General features: G+C 46.8%; 1 protein-coding gene and 5 pseudogenes across 6 annotated transcripts; all 6 read right to left on the bottom strand.

The window, feature by feature from the left end:
• Window positions 1-173: 173 nt before the first annotated feature.
• LOC308511507 (exportin-7-like) lies at window positions 174-25,827 on the bottom strand (annotated as a pseudogene). The gene is made up of 3 exons: window positions 25,511-25,827; window positions 3,610-4,942; window positions 174-1,664 (listed from the first exon to the last, which is right to left on the bottom strand). The product of its transcript is annotated as an exportin-7-like (transcript).
• Window positions 11,573-12,268, bottom strand: LOC308511435 (cleavage and polyadenylation specificity factor subunit 5-like; annotated as a pseudogene). Its single transcript has one exon. The product of its transcript is annotated as a cleavage and polyadenylation specificity factor subunit 5-like (transcript).
• On the bottom strand, window positions 14,775-15,470 carry LOC308535984 (cleavage and polyadenylation specificity factor subunit 5-like; annotated as a pseudogene). Its single transcript has one exon. The product of its transcript is annotated as a cleavage and polyadenylation specificity factor subunit 5-like (transcript).
• Window positions 17,978-18,673, bottom strand: LOC308512158 (cleavage and polyadenylation specificity factor subunit 5-like; annotated as a pseudogene). Its single transcript has one exon. The product of its transcript is annotated as a cleavage and polyadenylation specificity factor subunit 5-like (transcript).
• On the bottom strand, window positions 21,184-21,879 carry LOC308511196 (cleavage and polyadenylation specificity factor subunit 5-like; annotated as a pseudogene). The gene has a single exon. The product of its transcript is annotated as a cleavage and polyadenylation specificity factor subunit 5-like (transcript).
• LOC308536125 (enhancer of rudimentary homolog) lies at window positions 23,099-23,580 on the bottom strand (the record flags this gene model as incomplete). The annotated part of the gene is made up of 2 exons (XM_081115170.1): window positions 23,099-23,287; window positions 23,455-23,580. 2 exons carry the CDS (start codon window positions 23,578-23,580, stop codon window positions 23,099-23,101), a joined length of 315 nt encoding a protein of 104 aa, XP_080971296.1.
• Window positions 25,828-27,173: the final 1,346 nt, after the last annotated feature.

A 27,173-nucleotide genomic window follows, 5' to 3' on the forward strand; every position in this document is an offset into this window, starting at 1 on the left:
TGCCATTTTCTTCACACCTCTGGAGGAGGGAACCAGGATCAGCCAGGCCCTCTCCCTTGTAATTGTTTGCCCCCATGAGCCAGACCAAAGGGATGCTGCTCTGTACAGGCAGAGTCCAAGGAGGTGTCTTCTCTTCATATTATTGCTATTCACACCATCAGTGGAATTCTTCATCAAAGTGATGACTTCTTGATGGGAAGCTGACAGATGTGGATGATTCTGTTTTTCGTTAGAAGATTTTGCTCTATGGCTTCCATCAGGTTTTCGAAACACAGCCGCATAGCCTGCTGCTTCTCTGGAGTCAGGCTGTTCCAATGCTGTTCTTTAGGTCAGAAACATACTTTTCATTAGGAAGTATTAAGCCAAGGAGGGAGTGGTACATAGACCACTGGTTCCTGCAGTCTTCAAAGATGATGATGCTCAGCACCGTTGATAGCATCTGCTGGATCATCTCTGCATGTTGCTGCAGAATATGCAGAAAACGGTCACTCTCCTGGTGCAGGGGCATTGTCGTCTTTGTGTTGCTATGCAACAGCTGCTTGAAGAGGTTATGTCATGATGTGGTCCAGCAGCCTGTGCATACCATGGTGTCAAGTACAGTTAGTCCTTCAGATATGGAAGAGAGAATATACATGATCGTATGAGGTTCCAGGCTTGCAATAAAGTTGTGGTCCTGTGTCAGGCCTTCCAGTAGTGAATAGTAAGACTGATTGAGCTTAGGGTAATCCAGGAGAACACTTTAGGCAATAGAGAGGAGTAGCTTGATGAAGGTCTGGAGAGCGCTGTCTAGGGCATTGTCTCCATAGAGATAGAAGATCCCAAAGTTGACGTTGTTCCCACTGAGTAGCCTTCAGCATGGAGAAGCAGATGGGGATGCCCTTAAGCTCCAGTGTATAGCCTGATCTTTTGAGAACTCTCCTAGTGTCAGCATGCGATTGCCATACATTGTTATCATCTTGCTAGTTTCTCTGAAGTGTAAGATGCCACTGGGGAAAGAGACATCAAATGGGAGTTGCTGGGATTGATTATGAATGAATTCAGCCATCAGCTTGAGCGCAGATGTGGTACAGGCTGGATCACGGGGCCATAGCTCAAATGCCGACTGGAGAATTGGCAAATAGCATGAGTATATCCATTAAAACAGCATCATGAAGCTGGCCTTGGCATTGAAGGTGAAAGCTATCCCTCTCAGGACTCTTACCAGGCCAACTAGAGTTTGCTTTGCCTCTTGTTCATTGAAACTATTTGTCCTAAACATCTGGGCCACAGCCTCAAACGCTGCTGTGAGTGGCAGCATCATTTATTCATACTGATCTTCATCCTCTCCTTAATCCACTATGAGGAGATGCCCTAAGGCTGTTCAGAAGGTGGTCTGGCACTGCATGTCTGTCAGGTTGGACTGATTGTTAATACCCAGAAATGGAAAGTGCTTGCTCGTGTGCTTGTTAACTAAGCTTCAGTAGTTTCCTTACAGTACTGTATCCAATGGAGAGGTCATTGAGAAGCTGTAGCATCTTACAGGTGATTGGTTCACAACGGCCCCAGTACTGTAGGTTGGTGAACTTTTTTTCTATGATGCTGCTTAGGTCCTTGTTCTCATCGTTCAAACCAGAACTTCCAAGAGTCGGCAGTACAGCTTAGAGAATTTTTTTTTTTTAATCTTTCTTTTAATTTTTTTTTTAATTAAATCTTTATTGTTCAGATTATTACATTTGTTCCTCTTTTTTCCCCCCCATAACTCCCCTCCTCCCAGTTCCCGCCCCACCCTCCGCCCTCACTCCCCACCCACTGTCCTCATCCATAGGTGCACGATTTTTGTCCAGTCTCTTCCCGCATCTCCCACACCCCTTTCCCCCCCAAGAATAGTCAGTCCATTCCCTTTCTATGTCCCTGATTCTATTATAATCAACAGTTCATTCTGTTCATCAGATTATTTATTCACTTGATTCTTAGATTCACTTGTTGATAGATGCATATTTGTTGTTCATAATTTGTATCTTTACCTTTTTCTTCCTCTTCCTCTTCTTAAAGGATACCTTTCAGCATTTCATATAATCCTGGTTTGGTGGTGATGAACTCCTTTAGCTTTTCCTTATCTGTGAAGCTCTTTATCTTACCTTCAATTCTGAATGATAGCTTTGCTGGATAAAGTAATCTTGGTTGTAGATTCTTGGTGTTCATCACTTTGAATATTTCTTGCCACTCCCTTCTGGCCTGCAAAGTTTCTGTTGAGAAATCAGCTGACAGTCGTATGGGTACTCCCTTGTAGGTAACTGAGTTTCTTTCTCTTGCTGTTTTTAAGATTCTCTCTTTATCTTTTGCTCTTGGCATTTTAATTATGATGTGTCTTGGTGTGGTCCTCTTTGGATTCCTTTTGTTTGGGGTTCTCCGCGCTTCTTGGACCTGTAAGTCCATTTCTTTCACCAGGTGAGGGAAGTTTTCTGTCATTATTTCTTCAAATAGGTTTTCAATATCTTGCTCTCTCTCATCTTCTGGCACCCCTATAATTCTGATGTTGGTACGCTTGAAGCTGTCCCAGAGGCTCCTTACACTATCCTCGCATTTTTGGATTCTTTTTTCATTTTGCTTTTCCGGTTGGGTGTTTTTTGCTTCCTCGCATTTCAAATCATTGACTTGATTCTTGCGCTCCTCTGTTCTGCTGTCGGGAGTCTGTATAATATTCTTTATTTCAGTCAGTGTATGCTTAATTTCTAGTTGGTTCCCCAATATAACATCGAGGGTCTCATTAGTTTTCTTGTAGATCTCATTAAGTTTATCGGCGGCTTCTAAACAGTTCTTGAGAGACCTTAAAAGTGTGGTTCTGAACTCTATATCTTCCATTGACAATTTTGTCCTGTTTCTTTGTCTCCACATTTTGTTATGCTTCCTTGATGCACCCCCTAGTGGTCTTTGTTCGTGGTTTTATAGTTAAATTTTGATTGTTGTAGCTAATTCCAGGGAGGGTTTGACCTCCAGGCCAAGTGGCTATGAGAATCAGCTGTGTCTGCAGTGAGAGAACTTCTGTCCTCTAGGGAGGTGCTAATCTGGCGTTTGCCTGAGGCTATCCGGCAAATGCCTCTGTGCAGGGCTTGGGCGGGGTGGGTAGCACAGGATCAATAGGGTGGGCCGGAGAGAGCAGTGATGGCGGCTCTCAGTCCTGTCCCCAGGGGCTCTGCCTCTCTGAGTCCCAGCACCCGCTGCAAAGCTCGGAGAGAAAGCTGCACTCGCTCTGACCGAAGCCAGAAAGTCCCGCTTCTCCCGTTTGAGTCTGGGTCCCTAAAGACTCGCCTGTATCTGGAGCTCAGAGTCTGCGACTCCCTCCCGATTGAAAACGCCAACCGCGCCCTCCGCCGCCAGCCCGCTCCGCGCGCGCACTCCGCACCTCAGAATTTGACTTCAGCACTGCGCCTCCTCTGAGTGTCCGTATGCGTTTCTCTTTCCTCCTAGTTGTAGGACTTCCACTCAGCCAGCGTTCCAGTGGTTCTGGGTGATGTCCCTCCGTCTTTTAGTTTCACTTTTGAAGTAGTTGTTCAAAGCAGCAAACTCCGGCGTTAACCTATGCCGCCATCTTGGTTCTCCAGCTTAGAGAATTTTTTAATCTGGTTTCACAACGTAAATCTTATGAAACTGTTCAAAAATCTCAGCATGGCCAGTTCTGGCTTCTCCTTCCCCGCCTGAGCCAAATGAGAATCTGTTTAGAGCAACCAATAGATGCTCATGCATAGCGTCTTGCTCCATCAGTGGTGTCAAAAGAGACCCAGCCACCAATCACTGCACCAGTGATGTAAACCAGCAATGTCAGCCTTTCCTCTTGCACTGCAATACCCATTGGGCTTGCGCTGGTACTCTGCAGCAGCTCCTGATAGGACTGGGCCTACTGGTAAAACAGCTGCACGAGGAGCGTATGTGTCTTCTTGTATTCACAACGCTCAATTGTTGACAGTTGGTTTTACTTCTGCTAGACCAGACCTGTATTTTCCAGTGGTTCTTTCAGTGCATCTCAGTATGATGTGCACAGATTCAATAGAGCCTTTGGTGACTCCAGGAGTATAAGTTTCTAGCATGTGGGGCTCTGTGGTTTTCACGTATGGCACAGAGGCTGCTGGCCGCTGCTGTAGGTTCAAGAGATAGTGTACACTATTTGGGGCAAATTCCCAGTGCTATAGACTGGTCACTGTGAAGTTAGCTATCACTCGGATGACCTCAGGATAGTTTTATACCTTTACTAATTCTCCTAGTTGATAGTTACTCTTCAGTTGGGCCAGTCATCTGCAAAAATGGCAATTGTATGGGTCTGATAAACTCTGTGGATTTTCCAGTATTCGTTTCACACCATCAACAAGACGAGAGAAACTTCGTCCTGTTTGCATTGTTTAACAGGCATCTTCAAACTTAGGTGATCTGCACTAAGCAGGATAACCTCAGAGGTGAAAATGAAGGAGGATTGGAATGATGCAAGTTAAAAAAACAGCTGCACAGTTGAAGAATCTCAGAATTCTGATCCTCCAGATGGTGGGAATATGTACTGTGCACAGGTCATCTGAGGACTCATCAGTATATGCGCCAATGAAATCAGAGTGTAGGCAGTTATGAGTGAGTTTGAGCAGTTGCATGAGCAAACTATGCTGACTTTCATCATTCAAGTTTAGATTCCTTCCTGAAGCCTGTTTTTAGTAAATTGCAGGAAAGTGTGAAGATATCAAATAATGATGAATCTCAGAAAGAAGAGGCTATTTTTCTGTGCTTGGTTAAATGATGGGTGGTGTCTGCTTGATTAATTTCATCAGCTAGCTGAGATAAAATTGTGACGCCAATGATGCAGTATTCAACATTATCCTGTAAAAACCTTGTGACGTCTGTGATTACATTTCTGAAGACATAGTCCTTCTGACAGGCAAACTAGCCCAGTTTTTTGATTCTGCCATATAACTGAAGTAGAGCCCTGGTACATGGATTTGTGCAAATTAAAAGGAAGTTAATTAGAAGGTGGACGGAGGGGCAGGACTGGGCGAGATGGGCCAGACATGCCCTGGAGCCAACCTCCGGTGGTTCCCCCTGGCCAGCTGCACCTGGGGTTGTGCCGTGGCTCGAAGGGCATCTGCAGAGTGAGTGCGGTCCCTTGGCCTGGCCTGTGGAGATTGGGCCAAAACTGGCAGCCTGACATCCCTGAGGGGTCTCGGAGTGTGAGAGGGCACTCTGCAAAGATGCTGTCGCTCGGCAGCTCCTGTGTTGAGGGTCTTCCCCCAATGGTCAGTGCCCATCATACCTACTAGCTGCTTGACTGGTTGCTTAGCCTTTTATATATTTAAACTAATGTTGTAAATGATTCCCACCATGTCCCGTGTGGTTCAGAGTTCAGGATCTGGAAGAGGAGCCGCTCACAAATTAAAGAGAAGAGACAAGAGATACTTTGGAAATATTGGGGTGCCAGGGTCCAGGCCCAGCCATCCAGGGGTTCCCAAAGGTGTGGATGGAGTCAGCGAAGAATGTTTTACACAGAGACAGTATTCAGAACTCTCTAGCTCTCTTTGGTCTCCGTGGATCTTCCTGTGCCTGGCTGAGGCCACAGAGAGAGATCCCGAGGCAAACTGTGCCTTTATTTTATAGTCAGAGGTAAACAAGGTAGTGGTTTCCATAGTTACACTGTTCTTGTGAGTTTCACTTGTTTTGGCCACTTTCTGCACTTCCCTCAGTCCATTAGCTTCCCAGATAAGATCTGGGGAGCGTTATAAGGTCAAGCCTAATTATGCTAAGAGGACTGTGGCCTCTAAGCTGGGACTTGTTTGTGACTTTGCCAACAGGTCAGTCCGAGGCTTAAGCCTATATCGGCTCCCCATATCTCACCCTTCTTTTTATTATTAAGCTACTATAATGAAAGTTAAACCCAAGCATCAAGAACAAAAAGCTACCATAATGAGAGTAAAACTTAAGCATCAAGAACAAAAAATGTTTAAGTCCCAATTTCAATGTCCAACAGTTCTGAGTCCAAGTTTCAATGTCCGACAGTTCCTTATGTGTACATATCAGCAATGATATTTCAGTTCTGGATGGTGGACAAATGGTGGCAATGCAGATCCGACCCTCTCTGGATTGATCCTGGGCAACCTGCAGCGATGCACAGCTGCTGACTGCTAGCATGGCAAAGCGTCGTCAGCGTCTTCCATCTCTGGATTGTTTTTCCTCTTATCTTCATGGTTAGAGCATTCCTGATAATTCCTCTCTGTTGCAGGAATCCACATGGTCTTCAAGTTGTTTTCTGAAAATATACAAACATATTCTCGACCGAAAGTTAATAAAGGAAATTTTACTTGGGATGCTTTTTATATTTGCCCAAATGATTTTCCTTTGGCTTATTTTGACACCATGTATGTTTTTCATGGGTGTCTTGCTGTTAGCATTACAAATGGAAAACAAATTTTTTCTAGATGTAAATTAGTTACATGATATTTTTCCTTACAAGGTATTTTTCTACTATTCCCCCTTTTTTTGATTTAATTATTAGGAGGCTTTTGGAAAAATTTTTATTTATTTTTTAACGAAAGAACATTTATTTGTTTTTCACTAAGACTTTATCTTAGCACATAATTAAACTGTCACTACCCCACACCCCAGCTTGAAGAAGGGTTAGTACAGTGAATGTTATAAAGCAGATATGAAGGATTGGAATCAACATTAACTGACAAAGAAAAACTTTTTTTTTTTTTTAGCAAATCTTTATTGTTCAGGTTATTACATTTGTTCCTCTTTTGCCCCCCATAGCTCCCCTCCACCCAGTTCCTACCCCACCCTCTGCCCTTACCCCCCACTGTCCTCATCCCTAGGTGCACAGTTTTTGTCCAGTCTCTTCCCGCATCTCACACTCCCCTTTCCCCACCAAGAATGGATTTCTTGCCACTCCCTTCTGGCCTGCAAAGTTTCTGTTGAGAAATCAGCTGACAGTCGTATGGGTATTCCCTTGTAGGTAACTGAGTTTCTTTCTCTTGCTGCTTTTAAGATTCTCTCTTTGTCTTTTGCTCTTGGCATTTTAATTATGATGTGTCTTGGTGTGGTCCTCTTTGGATTCCTTTTGTTTGGGGTTCTCTGCGCTTCCTGGACCTGTAAGTCTATTTCTTTCACCAGGTGGGGGAAGTTTTCTGTCATTATTTCTTCAAATAGGTTTTCAATATCTTGCTCTCTCTCATCTTCTGGCACCCCTATAATTCTGATGTTGGTACGCTTGAAGCTGTCCCAGAGGCTCCTTACACTGTCTTCGTATTTTCGTATTCTTTTTTCATTTTGCTTTTCCAGTTGGGTGTTTTTTGCTTCTTCGCATTTCAAATCTTTGGCTTGATTCTTGCGCTCCTCTGGTCTGCTGTTGGGAGTCTGTATAGTATTCTTTATTTCAGTCAGTGTATGCTTAATTTCTAGTTGGTTCTTTATCATAACATCGAGGGTCTCATTAGATTTCTTGTAGATCTCATTAAGTTTATCGGCAGCTTCTAGACAGTTCTTGAGAGACCTTAAAAGTGTGGTTCTGAACTCTATATCTTCCATTGACAATTTTGTCCTGTTTATTTGTCTCCGCATTTTTTTCTATGCTTACTTGGTGCACCCCCTAGTGGTCTTTGTGCGCAGTCTTGTTGTAGTTAAGCCTTGATTGTTGTAGTTAATACTAGGGGGATTTGACCTCCATGCCAACTGGCTGTGAGAATCAGCTGTGTCTGCAGTGGGAAAACTTCTGTCCTCTAGGGAGGTGCTAATCTAGCCTTTGCCTGAGGCTATCTGGCAAATGGCTCTGGGCAGGGCTTGGGCGGGGCGGGTTGCACGGGATCAACAGAGCAGGTGGAGGGAGCAGTTATGGCTGCTCTCAGTCTGGTCTCCAGAGACTCTGCCTCTCAGAGTCCCAGCAACCGCTGCAAACCTCGGAGAGAAAGCTGCCCTCGCGTTCTGACCGAAGCCAGACAGTCCCGCTTCTCCCGTTTGAGTCTGGGTCCGTAGAGACTCGCCCAGAACTGGAGCTCAGAATCTGAGCCTCCCTCCCGATTGAAAACGACAACCGCGCCCTCAGCTACCAGCCCACTCAGCACGTACCTCCACACCGTTGTATTTTCCGCACTGCGCCTCCTCTGAGTCTCGTATGCTGTTCTCTTTCCTTCTAGTTGAAGAATTTCCCCTCAGCCAGTCTTCCTGTGGTTCTGGGCGATGTCCGTTCCGTCTTTTAGTTGTATTTGTGAAGTGGTTGTTCGAGGCAGCTAACTCCGGTGTTTACCTATGCCGCCATCCAGAAAAACTTCTTTTTTTTTTTTTTTTTTTTAATATTTTTTATTGATTAAGATATTACATATGTGTACCCTCTACCCCCCCCTCTCCCCGCTCACCCCCTCACCCCCCCGTTGTCCGTGTCCATTGGTTAGGCCTATATGCTTGCATATAAGTCCTTTGGTTGATCTTTCCCCCTTGCCCCCACCCTCCCCTACCTTCCCTCCAAGGCCCGACAGTCCAATCAATGCCTCTCCGTCTCTGGATCAGTCCTTGTTCATCAGTTTATGTTGTTCATTATATTCCACAAATAAGTGAGATCTTGTGGTATTTATCCGCTCTCCAGTTCCATCCATGCTGTGGCAAATGGTAAGAGTTCCTTTTTCTTCTTCCTCTTCTTAAAGAATACCTTTCAGCATTTCATATAATGCTGGTTTGGTGGTGATGAACTCCTTTAGCTTTTTCTTATCCGTGAAGCTCTTTATCTGACCTTCCATTCTGAATGATAGCTTTGCTGGATAAAGTAATCTTGGTTGCAGGTTCTTGCTATTCATCTCTTTGAATATTTCTTGCCACTCTCTTCTGGCCTGCATGGTTTCTGTTGAGAAATCAGCTGACAGTCGGATGGGTACTCCCTTGTAGGTAACTGACTGTCTTTCTCTTGCTGCTTTTAAGATTCTCTCTTTATCTTTTGCTCTTGGCATTTTAATTATGATGTGTCTTGGTGTGGTCCTCTTTGGATTCCTTTTGTTTGGGGTTCTCTGCACTTCCTGGACTTGTAAGTCCATTTCTTTCACCAGGTGGGGGAAGTTTTCTGTCATTATTTCTTCAAAAAGGTTTTCAATATCTTGCCCTCTCTCTCCTTCTGGTACCCCTATAATTCTGATGTTGGTACGCTTGAAGTTGTCCCAGAGGTTCCTTACACTATCTTCATATTTTTTGAATCTCTTTTCTTTTTTCTTTTTCGGTTGGGTATTTTTTGTTTCTTTGCATTTCAAATCTTTGACTTGATTCTTGGGATCCTCTTGTCTGCTGTTGGAGCTCTGTAAAGTATTCTTTATTTCAGTCAGTGTATGCATAATTTCTAATTGGTCCTTTTTCATGACCTCCATGGTCTCACCATACTCCTTGAGGGATTCATTAAATTTATCGGCGGTTTCCATAAAATTCTTGACAAACCTTATAAACGTGGCCTTGAACTCTATATCCAGTCGTCTGGCCTCCTCCGTTTCTGCCAATTGTGACCTGTTTCTCTGTCTCCGCATTTTGGCTGCTTCCCTGTGTTGATAGAGTGGCCTGCGCGACAGGTGTCCTGTAGGGCCCAGTGGCTCAGCCTCCCCAGTTACCTGGGGTGGACACTCTTGGTGCACTCTTGGTGCCTCGCTTGTTGTAGGATCACTGGGAGGAATTGACCTCCAGGCCAATTGGCTGTAGGAAGCAGCTGTGTCTGAAGTGGGAGAATGGACCCCCTCTGACCACTGGGTACAGTGGCTCCTGGATCTAAGGAGGTGCTAATTCAGCCCCTGCCTGAGGCCACACAGCAGGAACTACGAAGAGGCTCAGCTGTGAAGCAATGCAAGCCGCTGCGGGGCCTTGGGCCTTCTCTTGGAAGTTCCGGGTCTGGCTGGCCTGGCTGCAGTTAGGTAATTATCAGGTTGCAAAGTTCTGGGGCATTCACATGCAAAAGCCTCTGCCGCAGCCCGGGTGGGGCGGGGTCTCAGGGAGGCAAAAGGGCGGAGAAAGAAGCAATGGCTGATTCTCCGCGCCCGGAGTCGCGCGTCTCAGTGTCCCGGCAATGGCTGCAAGCACCTCCGAGGGAAATCTGCCCCCAAGATCGCCCGCTGCCGCCTGAGAGAGCAGCCTCTGCCCGTATGAGTCCTGGGTCCCCAGAGACTTCCCAGAACCGGAGATCAGAGCAGTCGGGAGCTTGTGATTCAAAAAGACAGCCGCGTCCTCAGGTGCCACCCCCTTTCCGCGCGCGCGAGCCGCCGCCGTACCTCTGCACTCAGCCTCCGCAGCTCCTCTGGCTCTCAGCGTGCTTTTCTTTTCTTCTAGTTGTAGAAATTACACTCAGCCAGCCTTCCTGTTGTTTTGGACGATGTTTGCTCCGTCCTTTGGGCTAATTTTCAATTGTTGTGTGGGGCGACTATTTCCCGGTGTTTATCTATGCCGCCATCTTAGTTTTTCTCCCAGAAAAACTTCTTAGTTAAGTCATCATAACAATGTTTAAGTAAAAAAAGAGAAAAAAGTGGGGTGAGGGGAGTTCAGATTGAACAAGATCCTCACATACCATCTAACACATTCAATCCTGGCTAGAGTGTACCAAAATGGAAACAGGATTGCTATAATATAAAACTTCACTACAGACAGCTGTACACACCTGCATTCCAAGCCCTCCCCCAACCCCCAAATGCTTCCAACACAACTATTTCCCGGCCTGTTGGGCCTGTTGACGAAGGAGCACGTAGATCTTCTCTTTAATCCAATCTTTGATATAAGGCTGTTAAGTCTGGGTATCAGCTCGGTAAACAAGACAGCTGAGGTCTGCCAGATCATCAATAAAATCAAACAACTGGCTGATATCATATGTGATAGAGGGGGTGTTGGGATTCATGTTGACGAAACAGGGTGGGCGGAGCGAGCAGTTATGGCTGCTCCCAGTCCTGTCTCCAGAGACTCTGCCTCACAGAGTCCCAGCAACCGCTGCAAACCTTGGAGAGAAAGCTGCCTTCGAGTTCCGACCGAAGCCAGACAGTCCCGCTTCTCCCGTTTGAGTCTGGGTCCCTAGAGACTTGCCCGGATCTGGAGCTCAGAGTCTGAAACTCCCTCCCGGTTGAAAACAGCAACCGCCCCCTCCGCCGCCAGCCCGCTCTGCACGCTCCGCACCTGAGTATTTCACTTCAACACTGCGCCTCCTCTGAGTCTGGGTATGATACTCTCTTTCCTCCTAGTCGCAGAATTTCCACTCAGCCAGCCTTCCTGTGGTTCTGGATGATGTCCGTCCCATCTTTTAGGTGTATCCTTGAGGTGGTTGTTTGAGGCAGCAATCTCCGGCATTAACCTATGCCGCCATCTTGGTTCTCCACTTTTTTTAATGTACAAAAACGTATGAGTAGAAACAAAAGCAAATTAAACATTATCACATATGTTTACACTACTACCTAGGTTCTTCATATCAGTGTTACTATTCAAACAATAGAAAGCAGGTGGCAATTTAGAGGGTGGGAAAGAGATAAAACAAAAAAAAAAAAACCTCTTCTACCATGTTTTCTCTAGACTGTGCAGAGCTGTGCTCACAGAGACGGCTTCTTTTACTTCTCCACTGTGCAGAAATTCAGTTGTATGTAAAATTGAACCTGCTCAGAAGCTGAGGGAGACTAGAAATGATGGGTCCATATCCGGGTGCATTGCCATACAATTCAGACAACGGTGCGGCTGCCAGCTTGTAATTTTTAGGGACTACGAACAAGGCTTTCTCTTGAAGTTGAACCAAAAACAACTTATTATGTTCCTTCGGTTTTGTAATATGTGCAGGAATATATGGATACTGAGGAGGTTCAAAATTTGGTCTCCACCAGTTACCAATGCAGTCATCAATGACCCAGTCTTGCAGGACTCCATCTTGACGACCTCGTATCTCTGTCATTAAGCGTTTTAGTCCTTCAACTTCACCTTCTCCTGGGTTAAGTTCACCACCAGGTAGTTTGAAGAAAGTTGTTCCCAGCTGTAGCAGTAGCACATGGGGTAGTCGGTGCTCATGTACAATCAGAACCCCTTCTACAGTCCTCCTCATTCCAATTTTATCAAATTGCTCCCTCATGCGTTGAAATCTGGCTGCAACAGAGCTGCCCTTCTCATAGAGGGGCTCTTTTGTACCAAAAGTATAATTGGTAAGAGGTTGATGCAGGTTGCAGGTTGATGGTGCGCTCCAAGGTGAGGGGCTTGGTCTGCTGGATGTACTTGTTGCCGAACTGGTTGACCCCCCCCGCGGCCAGCCGGTTTGCGAGCGATTGGGCGGCACCACGGACATGCTGGCGAGGACTGGTGGCGAGCGGAAAGCGGGGAGAGGCAGGGAGACTTCCCCGGTGCGGGCAGCAGTTGTCGGCGTCCCACTCAGCAGCCGCGGCCCGCCATTAACGTGAAAGCGCTAGAGCTCTAGTTGGTTCTTTATCACAACATCGAGGGTCTCATTAGATTTCTTGAGGATCTCAGTAACTTTACCGGCGGCTTCTAGACAGTTCTTGAGAGACCTTAAAAGTGTGGTTCTGAACTCAATATCCTCCATTGACAGTTTTGTCCTGTTTCTTTGTCTCCGCATTTTTTACTATGCTTACTTGGTGCACCCCCTAGTGGTCTTTGTGCGCAGTCTTGTTGTAGTTAAGCCTTGATTGTTGTAGTTAATACTAGGGGGATTTGACCTCCATGCCAACTGGCTGTGAGAATCAGCTGTGTCTGCAGTGGGAAAACTTCTGTCCTCTAGGGAGGTGCTAATCTAGCCTTTTGCCTGAGGCTATCTGGCAAATGGCTCTGGGCAGGGCTTGGGCGGGGCGGGTTGCACGGGATCAACAGAGCGGGTGGAGGGAGCAGTTATGGCTGCTCTCAGTCTGGTCTCCAGAGACTCTGCCTCTCAGAGTCCCAGCAACTGCTGCAAACCTCGGAGAGAAAGCTGCCCTCGCGTTCTGACCGAAGCCAGACAGTCCCGCTTCTCCCGTTTGAGTCTGGGTCCGTAGAGACTCGCCCAGAACTGGAGCTCAGAATCTGAGCCTCCCTCCCGATTGAAAACGACAACCGCGCCCTCAGCTACCAGCCCGCTCAGCGTGTACCTCCACACCGTTGTATTTTCCGCACTGCGCCTCCTCTGAGTCTCGTATGCTGTTCTCTTTCCTTCTAGTTGAAGAATTTCCCCTCAGCCAGTCTTCCTGTGGTTCTGGGCGATGTCCGTTCCGTCTTTTAGTTGTATTTGTGAAGTGGTTGTTCGAGGCAGCTAACTCCGGTGTTTACCTATGCCGCCATCCAGAAAAACTTCTTAGTTAAGTCATCATAACAATGTTTAAGTAAAAAAGGGAAAAAAGTGGGGTGATGGGAGTTCAGATTGAACAAGATCCTCACATACCATCTAACACATTCAATCCTGGCTAGAGTGTACCAAAATGGAAACAGGATTGCTATAATATAAAACTTCACTACAGACAGCTGTACACACCTGCATTCCAAGCCCTCCCCCAACCCCCAAATGCTTCCAACACAACTATTTCCCGGCCTGTTGGGCCTGTTGACGAAGGAGCACGTAGATCTTCTCTTTAATCCAATCTTTGTTATAAGGCTGGTAAGTCTGGGTATCAGCTCGGTAAACAAGACAGCTGAGGTCTGCCAGATCATCAATAAAATCAAACAACTGGCTGATATCATATGTGATAGAGGGGGTGTTGGGATTCATCTTGACGAAGGAGCACGTAGATCTTCTCTTTAATCCAATCTTTGATATAAGGCTGGTAAGTCTGGGTATCAGCTCGGTAAACAAGACAGCTGAGGTCCGCCAGATCATCAATTTAAATCAAACAACTGGCTGATATCATATGTGATAGAGGGGGTGTTGGGATTCATGTTGACGAAACAGGGTGGGCGGAGCGAGCAGTTATGGCTGCTCCCAGTCCCGTCTCCAGAGACTCTGCCTCACAGAGTCCCAGCAACCGCTGCAAACCTTGGAGAGAAAGCTGCCTTCGAGTTCCGACCGAAGCCAGACAGTTCCGCTTCTCCCGTTTGAGTCTGGGTCCCTAGAGACTTGCCCGGATCTGGAGCTCAGAGTCTGAAACTCCCTCCCGGTTGAAAACAGCAACCGCCCCCTCCGCCGCCAGCCCGCTCTGTGCGCTCCGCACCTGAGTATTTCACTTCAACACTGCGCCTCCTCTGAGTCTGGGTATGATACTCTCTTTCCTCCTAGTCGCAGAATTTCCACTCAGCCAGCCTTCCTGTGGTTCTGGATGATGTCCGTCCCGTCTTTTAGGTGTATCCTTGAGGTGGTTGTTTGAGGCAGCAATCTCCGGCATTAACCTATGCCGCCATCTTGGTTCTCCACTTTTTTTAATGTACAAAAACGTATGAGTAGAAACAAAAGCAAATTAAACATTATCACATATGTTTACACTAGTATCTAGGTCAGGGGTTGGCAAACTTTTTGACTCGAGGGCCACAATGGGTTCTTAAACTGGACCGGAGGGCCGGAACAAAAGCATGGATGGAGTGTTTGTGTGAACTAACATAAATTCAAAGTAAACATTACATAAAAGGGTACGGTCTTTTTTTTTTTTAGTTTTATTCATTTCAAACAGGCCGGATGCGGCCCGCGGGCCATAGTTTGCCCACGGCTGATCTAGGTTCTTCATATCAGTGTTACTATTCAAACAATAGAAAGCAGGTGGCAATTTAGAGGGTGGGAAAGGGATAAAACAAAAAACCTCTTCTACCATGTTTTTTCTCGACTGTGCAGAGCTGTGCTCACAGAGACGGCTTCTTTTACTTCTCCACTGTGCAGAAATTCAGTTGTATGTAAAATTGAACCTGCTCAGAAGCTGAGGGAGACTAGAAATGATGGGTCCATATCCGGGTGTATTGCCATACAATTCAGACAACGGTGCGGCTGCCAGCTTGTAATTTTTAGGGACTGCGAACAAGGCTTTCTCTTGAAGTTGAACCAAAAACAACTTATTATGTTCCTTCGGTTTTGTAATATGTGCAGGAATATATGGATACTGAGGAGGTTCAAAATTTGGTCTCCACCAGTTACCAATGCAGTCATCAATGACCCAGTCTTGCAGGACTCCATCTTGACGACCTCGTATCTCTGTCATTAAGCGTTTTAGTCCTTCAACTTCACCTTCTCCTGGGTTAAGTTCACCACCAGGTAGTTTGAAGAAAGTTGTTCCCAGCTGTAGCAGTAGCACATGGGGTAGTCGGTGCTCATGTACAATCAGAACCCCTTCTACAGTCCTCCTCATTCCAATTTTATCAAATTGCTCCCTCATGCGTTGAAATCTGGCTGCAACAGAGCTGCCCTTCTCATAGAGGGGCTCTTTTGTACCAAAAGTATAATTGGTAAGAGGTTGATGCAGGTTGCAGGTTGATGGTGCGCTCCAAGGTGAGGGGCTTGGTCTGCTGGATGTACTTGTTGCCGAACTGGTTGACCCCCCCCGCGGCCAGCCGGTTTGCGAGCGATTGGGCGGCACCACGGACATGCTGGCGAGGACTGGTGGCGAGCGGAAAGCGGGGAGAGGCAGGGAGACTTCCCCGGTGCGGGCAGCAGTTGTCGGCGTCCCACTCAGCAGCCGCGGCCCGCCATTAACGTGAAAGCGCTAGAGCTCTAGTTGGTTCTTTATCACAACATCGAGGGTCTCATTAGATTTCTTGAGGATCTCAGTAACTTTACCGGCGGCTTCTAGACAGTTCTTGAGAGACCTTAAAAGTGTGGTTCTGAACTCAATATCCTCCATTGACAGTTTTGTCCTGTTTCTTTGTCTCCGCATTTTTTACTATGCTTACTTGGTGCACCCCCTAGTGGTCTTTGTGCGCAGTCTTGTTGTAGTTAAGCCTTGATTGTTGTAGTTAATACTAGGGGGATTTGACCTCCATGCCAACTGGCTGTGAGAATCAGCTGTGTCTGCAGTGGGAAAACTTCTGTCCTCTAGGGAGGTGCTAATCTAGCCTTTTGCCTGAGGCTATCTGGCAAATGGCTCTGGGCAGGGCTTGGGCGGGGCGGGTTGCACGGGATCAACAGAGCGGGTGGAGGGAGCAGTTATGGCTGCTCTCAGTCTGGTCTCCAGAGACTCTGCCTCTCAGAGTCCCAGCAACTGCTGCAAACCTCGGAGAGAAAGCTGCCCTCGCGTTCTGACCGAAGCCAGACAGTCCCGCTTCTCCCGTTTGAGTCTGGGTCCGTAGAGACTCGCCCAGAACTGGAGCTCAGAATCTGAGCCTCCCTCCCGATTGAAAACGACAACCGCGCCCTCAGCTACCAGCCCGCTCAGCGTGTACCTCCACACCGTTGTATTTTCCGCACTGCGCCTCCTCTGAGTCTCGTATGCTGTTCTCTTTCCTTCTAGTTGAAGAATTTCCCCTCAGCCAGTCTTCCTGTGGTTCTGGGCGATGTCCGTTCCGTCTTTTAGTTGTATTTGTGAAGTGGTTGTTCGAGGCAGCTAACTCCGGTGTTTACCTATGCCGCCATCCAGAAAAACTTCTTAGTTAAGTCATCATAACAATGTTTAAGTAAAAAAAGAGAAAAAAGTGGGGTGATGGGAGTTCAGATTGAACAAGATCCTCACATACCATCTAACACATTCAATCCTGGCTAGAGTGTACCAAAATGGAAACAGGATTGCTATAATATAAAACTTCACTACAGACAGCTGTACACACCTGCATTCCAAGCCCTCCCCCAACCCCCAAATGCTTCCAACACAACTATTTCCCGGCCTGTTGGGCCTGTTGACGAAGGAGCACGTAGATCTTCTCTTTAATCCAATCTTTGTTATAAGGCTGGTAAGTCTGGGTATCAGCTCGGTAAACAAGACAGCTGAGGTCTGCCAGATCATCAATAAAATCAAACAACTGGCTGATATCATATGTGATAGAGGGGGTGTTGGGATTCATCTTGACGAAGGAGCACGTAGATCATCTCCTTAATCCAATCTTTGATATAAGGCTGGTAAGTCTGGGTATCAGCTCGGTAAACAAGACAGCTGAGGTCCGCCAGATCATCAATTTAAATCAAACAACTGGCTGATATCATATGTGATAGAGGGGGTGTTGGGATTCATGTTGACGAAACAGGGTGGGCGGAGCGAGCAGTTATGGCTGCTCCCAGTCCCGTCTCCAGAGACTCTGCCTCACAGAGTCCCAGCAACCGCTGCAAACCTTGGAGAGAAAGCTGCCTTCGAGTTCCGACCGAAGCCAGACAGTTCCGCTTCTCCCGTTTGAGTCTGGGTCCCTAGAGACTTGCCCGGATCTGGAGCTCAGAGTCTGAAACTCCCTCCCGGTTGAAAACAGCAACCGCCCCCTCCGCCGCCAGCCCGCTCTGTGCGCTCCGCACCTGAGTATTTCACTTCAACACTGCGCCTCCTCTGAGTCTGGGTATGATACTCTCTTTCCTCCTAGTCGCAGAATTTCCACTCAGCCAGCCTTCCTGTGGTTCTGGATGATGTCCGTCCCGTCTTTTAGGTGTATCCTTGAGGTGGTTGTTTGAGGCAGCAATCTCCGGCATTAACCTATGCCGCCATCTTGGTTCTCCACTTTTTTTAATGTACAAAAACGTATGAGTAGAAACAAAAGCAAATTAAACATTATCACATATGTTTACACTAGTATCTAGGTCAGGGGTTGGCAAACTTTTTGACTCGAGGGCCACAATGGGTTCTTAAACTGGACCGGAGGGCCGGAACAAAAGCATGGATGGAGTGTTTGTGTGAACTAACATAAATTCAAAGTAAACATTACATAAAAGGGTACGGTCTTTTTTTTTTTTAGTTTTATTCATTTCAAACAGGCCGGATGCGGCCCGCGGGCCATAGTTTGCCCACGGCTGATCTAGGTTCTTCATATCAGTGTTACTATTCAAACAATAGAAAGCAGGTGGCAATTTAGAGGGTGGGAAAGGGATAAAACAAAAAACCTCTTCTACCATGTTTTTTCTCGACTGTGCAGAGCTGTGCTCACAGAGACGGCTTCTTTTACTTCTCCACTGTGCAGAAATTCAGTTGTATGTAAAATTGAACCTGCTCAGAAGCTGAGGGAGACTAGAAATGATGGGTCCATATCCGGGTGTATTGCCATACAATTCAGACAACGGTGCGGCTGCCAGCTTGTAATTTTTAGGGACTGCGAACAAGGCTTTCTCTTGAAGTTGAACCAAAAACAACTTATTATGTTCCTTCGGTTTTGTAATATGTGCAGGAATATATGGATACTGAGGAGGTTCAAAATTTGGTCTCCACCAGTTACCAATGCAGTCATCAATGACCCAGTCTTGCAGGACTCCATCTTGACGACCTCGTATCTCTGTCATTAAGCGTTTTAGTCCTTCAACTTCACCTTCTCCTGGGTTAAGTTCACCACCAGGTAGTTTGAAGAAAGTTGTTCCCAGCTGTAGCAGTAGCACATGGGGTAGTCGGTGCTCATGTACAATCAGAACCCCTTCTACAGTCCTCCTCATTCCAATTTTATCAAATTGCTCCCTCATGCGTTGAAATCTGGCTGCAACAGAGCTGCCCTTCTCATAGAGGGGCTCTTTTGTACCAAAAGTATAATTGGTAAGAGGTTGATGCAGGTTGCAGGTTGATGGTGCGCTCCAAGGTGAGGGGCTTGGTCTGCTGGATGTACTTGTTGCCGAACTGGTTGACCCCCCCCGCGGCCAGCCGGTTTGCGAGCGATTGGGCGGCACCACGGACATGCTGGCGAGGACTGGTGGCGAGCGGAAAGCGGGGAGAGGCAGGGAGACTTCCCCGGTGCGGGCAGCAGTTGTCGGCGTCCCACTCAGCAGCCGCGGCCCGCCATTAACGTGAAAGCGCTAGAGCTCTAGTTGGTTCTTTATCACAACATCGAGGGTCTCATTAGATTTCTTGAGGATCTCAGTAACTTTACCGGCGGCTTCTAGACAGTTCTTGAGAGACCTTAAAAGTGTGGTTCTGAACTCAATATCCTCCATTGACAGTTTTGTCCTGTTTCTTTGTCTCCGCATTTTTTACTATGCTTACTTGGTGCACCCCCTAGTGGTCTTTGTGCGCAGTCTTGTTGTAGTTAAGCCTTGATTGTTGTAGTTAATACTAGGGGGATTTGACCTCCATGCCAACTGGCTGTGAGAATCAGCTGTGTCTGCAGTGGGAAAACTTCTGTCCTCTAGGGAGGTGCTAATCTAGCCTTTTGCCTGAGGCTATCTGGCAAATGGCTCTGGGCAGGGCTTGGGCGGGGCGGGTTGCACGGGATCAACAGAGCGGGTGGAGGGAGCAGTTATGGCTGCTCTCAGTCTGGTCTCCAGAGACTCTGCCTCTCAGAGTCCCAGCAACCGCTGCAAACCTCGGAGAGAAAGCTGCCCTCGCGTTCTGACCGAAGCCAGACAGTCCCGCTTCTCCCGTTTGAGTCTGGGTCCGTAGAGACTCGCCCAGAACTGGAGCTCAGAATCTGAGCCTCCCTCCCGATTGAAAACGACAACCGCGCCCTCAGCTACCAGCCCGCTCAGCGTGTACCTCCACACCGTTGTATTTTCCGCACTGCGCCTCCTCTGAGTCTCGTATGCTGTTCTCTTTCCTTCTAGTTGAAGAATTTCCCCTCAGCCAGTCTTCCTGTGGTTCTGGGCGATGTCCGTTCCGTCTTTTAGTTGTATTTGTGAAGTGGTTGTTCGAGGCAGCTAACTCCGGTGTTTACCTATGCCGCCATCCAGAAAAACTTCTTAGTTAAGTCATCATAACAATGTTTAAGTAAAAAAAGAGAAAAAAGTGGGGTGATGGGAGTTCAGATTGAACAAGATCCTCACATACCATCTAACACATTCAATCCTGGCTAGAGTGTACCAAAATGGAAACAGGATTGCTATAATATAAAACTTCACTACAGACAGCTGTACACACCTGCATTCCAAGCCCTCCCCCAACCCCCAAATGCTTCCAACACAACTATTTCCCGGCCTGTTGGGCCTGTTGATGAAGGAGCACGTAGATCTTCTCTTTAATCCAATCTTTGTTATAAGGCTGGTAAGTCTGGGTATCAGCTCGGTAAACAAGACAGCTGAGGTCCGGCAGATCATCAATAAAATCAAACAACTGGCTGATATCATATGTGATAGAGGGGGTGTTGGGATTCATGTTGACGAAGTAGCACGTAGATCTTCTCTTTAATCCAGTCTTTGATATAAGGCTGGTAAGTCTGGGTATCAGCTCGGTAAACAAGACAGCTGAGGTCCGCCAGATCATCAATTTAAATCAAACAACTGGCTGATATCATATGTGATAGAGGGGGTGTTGGGATTCATGTTGACGAAACAGGGTGGGCGGAGCGAGCAGTTATGGCTGCTCCCAGTCCCGTCTCCAGAGACTCTGCCTCACAGAGTCCCAGCAACCGCTGCAAACCTTGGAGAGAAAGCTGCCTTCGAGTTCCGACCGAAGCCAGACAGTCCCGCTTCTCCCGTTTGAGTCTGGGTCCCTAGAGACTTGCCCGGATCTGGAGCTCAGAGTCTGAAACTCCCTCCCGGTTGAAAACAGCAACCGCCCCCTCCGCCGCCAGCCCGCTCTGCACGCTCCGCACCTGAGTATTTCACTTCAACACTGCGCCTCCTCTGAGTCTGGGTATGATACTCTCTTTCCTCCTAGTTGCAGAATTTCCACTCAGCCAGCCTTCCTGTGGTTCTGGATGATGTCCGTCCCGTCTTTTAGGTGTATCCTTGAGGTGGTTGTTTGAGGCAGCAATCTCCAGCATTAACCTATGCCGCCATCTTGGTTCTCCACTTTTTTTAATGTACAAAAACGTATGAGTAGAAACAAAAGCAAATTAAACATTATCACATATGTTTACACTACTATCTAGGTCAGGGGTTGGCAAACTTTTTGACTCGAGGGCCACAATGGGTTCTTAAACTGGACCAGAGGGCCGGAACAAAAGCATGGATGGAGTGTTTGTGTGAACTAACATAAATTCAAAGTAAACATCATTACATAAAAGGGTACGGTCTTTTTTTTTTTTAGTTTTATTCATTTCAAACAGGCCGGATGCGGCCCGCGGGCCGTAGTTTGCCCACGGCTGATCTAGGTTCTTCATATCAGTGTTACTATTCAAACAATAGAAAGCAGGTGGCAATTTAGAGGGTGGGAAAGGGATAAAACAAAAAACCTCTTCTACCATGTTTTTTCTCGACTGTGCAGAGCTGTGCTCACGGAGACGGCTTCTTTTACTTCTCCACTGTGCAGAAATTCAGTTGTATGTAAAATTGAACCTGCTCAGAAGCTGAGGGAGACTAGAAATGATGGGTCCATATCCGGGTGCATTGCCATACAATTCAGACAACGGTGCGGCTACCAGCTTGTAATTTTTAGGGACTGCGAACAAGGCTTTCTCTTGAAGTTGAACCAAAAACAACTTATTATGTTCCTTCGGTTTTGTAATATGTGCAGGAATATATGGATACTGAGGAGGTTCAAAATTTGGTCTCCACCAGTTACCAATGCAGTCATCAATGACCCAGTCTTGCAGGACTCCATCTTGACGACCTCGTATCTCTGTCATTAAGCGTTTTAGTCCTTCAACTTCACCTTCTCCTGGGTTAAGTTCACCACCAGGTAGTTTGAAGAAAGTTGTTCCCAGCTGTAGCAGTAGCACATGGGGTAGTCGGTGCTCATGTACAATCAGAACCCCTTCTACAGTCCTCCTCATTCCAATTTTATCAAATTGCTCCCTCATGCGTTGAAATCTGGCTGCAACAGAGCTGCCCTTCTCATAGAGGGGCTCTTTTGTACCAAAAGTATAATTGGTAAGAGGTTGATGCAGGTTGCAGGTTGATGGTGCGCTCCAAGGTGAGGGGCTTGGTCTGCTGGATGTACTTGTTGCCGAACTGGTTGACCCCCCCCGCGGCCAGCCGGTTTGCGAGCGATTGGGCGGCACCACGGACATGCTGGCGAGGACTGGTGGCGAGCGGAAAGCGGGGAGAGGCAGGGAGACTTCCCCGGTGCGGGCAGCAGTTGTCGGCGTCCCACTCAGCAGCCGCGGCCCGCCATTAACGTGAAAGCGCTAGAGCTCTAGTTGGTTCTTTATCACAACATCGAGGGTCTCATTAGATTTCTTGAGGATCTCAGTAACTTTACCGGCGGCTTCTAGACAGTTCTTGAGAGACCTTAAAAGTGTGATTCTGAACTCAATATCCTCCATTGACAGTTTTGTCCTGTTTCTTTGTCTCCGCATTTTTTACTATGCTTACTTGGTGCACCCCCTAGTGGTCTTTGTGCGCAGTCTTGTTGTAGTTAAGCCTTGATTGTTGTAGTTAATACTAGGGGGATTTGACCTCCATGCCAACTGGCTGTGAGAATCAGCTGTGTCTGCAGTGGGAAAACTTCTGTCCTCTAGGGAGGTGCTAATCTAGCCTTTTGCCTGAGGCTATCTGGCAAATGGCTCTGGGCAGGGCTTGGGCGGGGCGGGTTGCACGGGATCAACAGAGTGGGTGGAGGGAGCAGTTATGGCTGCTCTCAGTCTGGTCTCCAGAGACTCTGCCTCTCAGAGTCCCAGCAACCGCTGCAAACCTCGGAGAGAAAGCTGCCCTCGCGTTCTGACCGAAGCCAGACAGTCCCGCTTCTCCCGTTTGAGTCTGGGTCCGTAGAGACTCGCCCAGAACTGGAGCTCAGAATCTGAGCCTCCCTCCCGATTGAAAACGACAACCGCGCCCTCAGCTACCAGCCCGCTCTGCGCGTACCTCCACACCGTTGTATTTTCCGCACTGCGCCTCCTCTGAGTCTTGTATGCTGTTCTCTTTCCTTCTAGTTGAAGAATTTCCCCTCAGCCAGTCTTCCTGTGGTTCTGGGCGATGTCCGTTCTGTCTTTTAGTTGTATTTGTGAAGTGGTTGTTCGAGGCAGCTAACTCCGGTGTTTACCTATGCCGCCATCCAGAAAAACTTCTTAGTTAAGTCATCATAACAATGTTTAAGTAAAAAAAGAGAAAAAAGTGGGGTGATGGGAGTTCAGATTGAACAAGATCCTCACATACCATCTAACACATTCAATCCTGGCTAGAGTGTACCAAAATGGAAACAGGATTGCTATAATATAAAACTTCACTACAGACAGCTGTACACACCTGCATTCCAAGCCCTCCCCCAACCCCCAAATGCTTCCAACACAACTATTTCCCGGCCTGTTGGGCCTGTTGACGAAGGAGCACGTAGATCTTCTCTTTAATCCAATCTTTGTTATAAGGCTGGTAAGTCTGGGTATCAGCTCGGTAAACAAGACAGCTGAGGTCCGCCAGATCATCAATAAAATCAAACAACTGGCTGATATCATATGTGATAGAGGGGGTGTTGGGATTCATGTTGACGAAGGAGCACGTAGATCTTCTCTTTAATCCAATCTTTGATATAAGGCTGGTAAGTCTGGGTATCAGCTCGGTAAACAAGACAGCTGAGGTCTGCCAGATCATCAATTTAAATCAAACAACTGGCTGATATCATATGTGATAGAGGGGGTGTTGGGATTCATTCTCTTCAGATGTTCTTCATACATTTTACAAACTCCTTCCATGCACTCATTCACTGATTCATAATCAGAATAAGTTCTGCCTTCTGGCCTCTTGGTAGGCTGTACCAGCAAAATGGTGTGAGACATCGCGCCAAACTCTTTCGCTGCAGCCACCGCCGCCACACCGCCACACACGAGCTTAACCACAACGCTACCAACAGCCCTGGAAAAATTTTTATGTAGTCTAGATACCTTTAAATTTTTAATTTTTTTTTGCACAAAAATACGACTGCTTTAGGTTCATTGCATGTTAAGCAATTTTACCATGAAATGAAAATTTTGGTTAATAGTATGTATTTCAATTAAACTCGTTACTGTCAAATTTAATACTCTACAACAATCTTAGTTTACACTGTAAATATTAATGGAAAGGATTATTTTGCATCCTTGAGAAGGCCCTGAGTATTCCTGGTGTTAGGCTGGATTTAGATATAGGGTAGCTGCTGTCAGCCAAGTCTCTGTTGTCTGGAGCTGATCCGTGGGCTTTGGGTGCGGTGAAATATCTCCCACCTTTACGGTGAATTCTTCCCCACCTTTATGGTGAAACTTCGTTTTTTCACTCTAGGCGAAGCCTTCACTTCCAGATTTCCCATCGGGCGCCAGATGTTGTAAATGCTTCCCTCCACATCCTGCGTGGTTCAGGGTTCAGGATCTGCAAGAGGAGCCGCACACAAATTAAAGAGAAAAGACGAGATAATTTGGAAATATTGGGGTGCCAGGGTCCAGGCCCAGTGGTCCAGGGGTTCCCAAAGGTGTGGACGGAGTCGGCGAAGAATGTTTTACACAGAGACAGTGTTCAGAACTCTCTAGCTCTCTTTAGTCTCCGTGGATCTTCCTGTGCCTGGCTGAGGCCACAGAGAGAGATCCCGAGGCAAACTGTGCCTTTATTTTATAGTCAGAGGTAAACAAGGTAGTGGTTTCCATAGTTACACTGTTCTTGTGAGTTTCACTTGTTTTGGCCACTTTCTGCACTTCCCTCAGTCCATTAGCTTCCCAGATAAGATCTGGGGAGCGTTATAAGGTCAAGCCTAGTTATGCTAAGAGGACTGTGGCCTCTAAGCTGGGACTTGTTTGTGACTTTGCCAACAGGTCAGTCCGAGGCTTAAGCCTGTATTGGGTCCCCACAGACTAGAGGTGGGGTCCCTCAGCCTGGCCTGTGGGGGTTGTGCTAAAACCGGCTCTCTGATATCCTGAGGGGTCCCAGATTGCGAGAGGGCACAATCCAGGCTGAGGGACCCCACTGGTGCATGCATTTGTGCATTTTGCCTCTGACATCCCATGATGGGTCTGGGGTGTGGGTGAAGCAGATTCGGGGCCCACAGTTCCCCAGCAGCAACCTAACCCATGGCTGATTCTGTGCGGAATCGGGCTCCCTCCTCTACTGCTCAGAGTGTCTGCTCCCTGGTGGTCATTGCACGTCATAGCTACTGGGCAAATGGTTGAACAGTCAGATAGTTGCTTAGTCTTTTATATATATAGACTACAGGCCCGGTGCATGAAAATTCGTGCATGAATAGGCCTTCCTTCCCCTGGCTGCCAGCACCGGCTTCCCCGTGGCTTCTGGGACCTGGGCTTCCCTCCTCTGGCTGCTGGCAGGCACCTGGTACCCGGGCTGCTTCCCTCCTCCAGCCACCAGCAGGCACCCAGGACCCGTGCTGGCTTCCCTCCGGCCCTGGCTTCATCATGTAGGACATCCGGAATGATGTCCAGAGGATGGCCGGTCTAATTAGCATTTTACCCTTTTATTATTATAGACTAGAGGCCCCGTTGCATGAAGAGATTCATGCAATAGGCCTTCTTTTCCCCTGGCTGCCAGCACCGGTTTTCCTCCAGCACCGAGGGACCAGGCTCACTCCAGCCAGGGCCTTCAGTCTTCGCTCCACTGCTTTGTGCCTATGTATGCAAATTAACTACCATCTTTGTTGGGTTAATTTGCATACTCTCCTGATTGGCTGGTGAGCATAGCGGAGGGATGGTCAGTTTACATGTTTGTCTATTATTAGGTAAGATAATTGCTTGTGTCACTAAAGTAGCCAACTTTGGCTGAGAGGGAAGGTAGTTGAGCACATAGTTCCAAAATCTATTTTGTTGTTCCAGTGGTGGAGGATTGTTTCTGCGTGATACAAGCTTTGTGAGGCTCATACCTGCCAATAACTTGGAATATGATCAACTTCCTCTTTTGAGGAGTAGCTCACACTTGTTTAGGAAATCAGGGCTGTTGGTGAATTCAGCCAAGCCTTTCTCTGCCTGGAGTGGAGTGGTTGTATCTGTGGTTTCATATGGCTGTTTGCACAGATTCTCCAGCTGCACCAGGCTCTGTACATGATCCACCATTTTGCTCTACAAGATCCTTCAAGATGGTGCCCTAGTTGTTTTGACACAATGCCAGGATTATTGTAGTTTCTTTGCCTCCTGACATAAAAAGATGATGCAGGCTTCTCTTATATATCGCCTGATCTTGCTCTTTCTCCAAAAAGTCCTTGTTCCTTTTAGTGGGAAATGGTATTTAGAGATCACAATCTGGGGCCTTGGGAGGGGAGTGCTCGTTATGATTGGGCAAATCTTTCTCATTTAATAGTATATTCTTCTTACCAATGATAAAGATAATACGTAATCGTTTGGAAGATACAAAAATAACAGAGACCATCTCTTTATACTTTGATCTACCTCACATAGGTGGAATCATATGGTTACTTGTCTTTTAAAAGTATATTTTATTATTGACTAGAGGCCCAATGCACAAAATTTGTGCAACGGATTCTGCCCTCACAGCTCCTCGCAGCCTCAGCTGGCCCTTGTAGCCCTGGCTTCATCAGAAGTTTGTGTGGGCGGTCATTCTGCTGTTCTGTCTAATTAGCATATTAGCTTTTTATTATATAGGATTTCAGAGAGAAAGGGAGAGGAAGAAAGAGATAGAAACATCAAAGATGAGAATCATCAATCGGCTGCTTCCTGTACTCCCCACACTGGGGATCGAGCCTGCAACCCAGGCATGTGCCCTGACCGAGAATCAAAACTATGACCTCCTAGTTCATAGGTTGATAGTCAACCACTGAGCCACACTGTCCATGCTGGTTATTTGTCTTTTTGTAACTAGCTTATTTAACTGAACAGTGTCTCAGGGGTCATTCTTATTGCAGCATGTGTCAGAGTCTCCTTCCTTTTAAAGGCTGAATAATATTTCATTGTATGCACAGACTACATTTTGTTTGTTCATTCTTCTCTTAATGGATACTTGGGTTGCTTCCTCCTTTGGACTTTGTGAATAATGAATGCTGCTGTGGAAATGAGGGTGCAGATTTCTGAGATAATGGTCTCAGTACTTGTGTATTTTTACAGTTTACTTTAGTATTTTGCTTGGTTATTTAGCATTACAAAAATCTTACATAGATAAATACTTGGCAATAGTTTGTAATATCTTGCCATAGAGTCTTATGACTCATCTGTATGTCAGCTCATCTAGAGTCCTGTAAGAGGAATTTTGAGACACTTAGTTTCCAAGTTAATTATTAGCAAAACCTAAGAAGCTGTTCTTTTTAACCACTAAGTGTACAACTTGGATAGTTAGTGAGTTTCTAGCCAGTTAAAATCTATCTGATGGCACAATTTCTGATATTGTTCAAAGGAGTCTTTGACCTTTCAATGTCCTTTTGTTCTAACATGTTCCCAGACTTTCAAAA

Source organism: Myotis nattereri, assembly GCF_964212035.1.
Source record: "Myotis nattereri genome assembly, chromosome: X".
Lineage (NCBI taxonomy): Eukaryota > Metazoa > Chordata > Mammalia > Chiroptera > Vespertilionidae > Myotis > Myotis nattereri.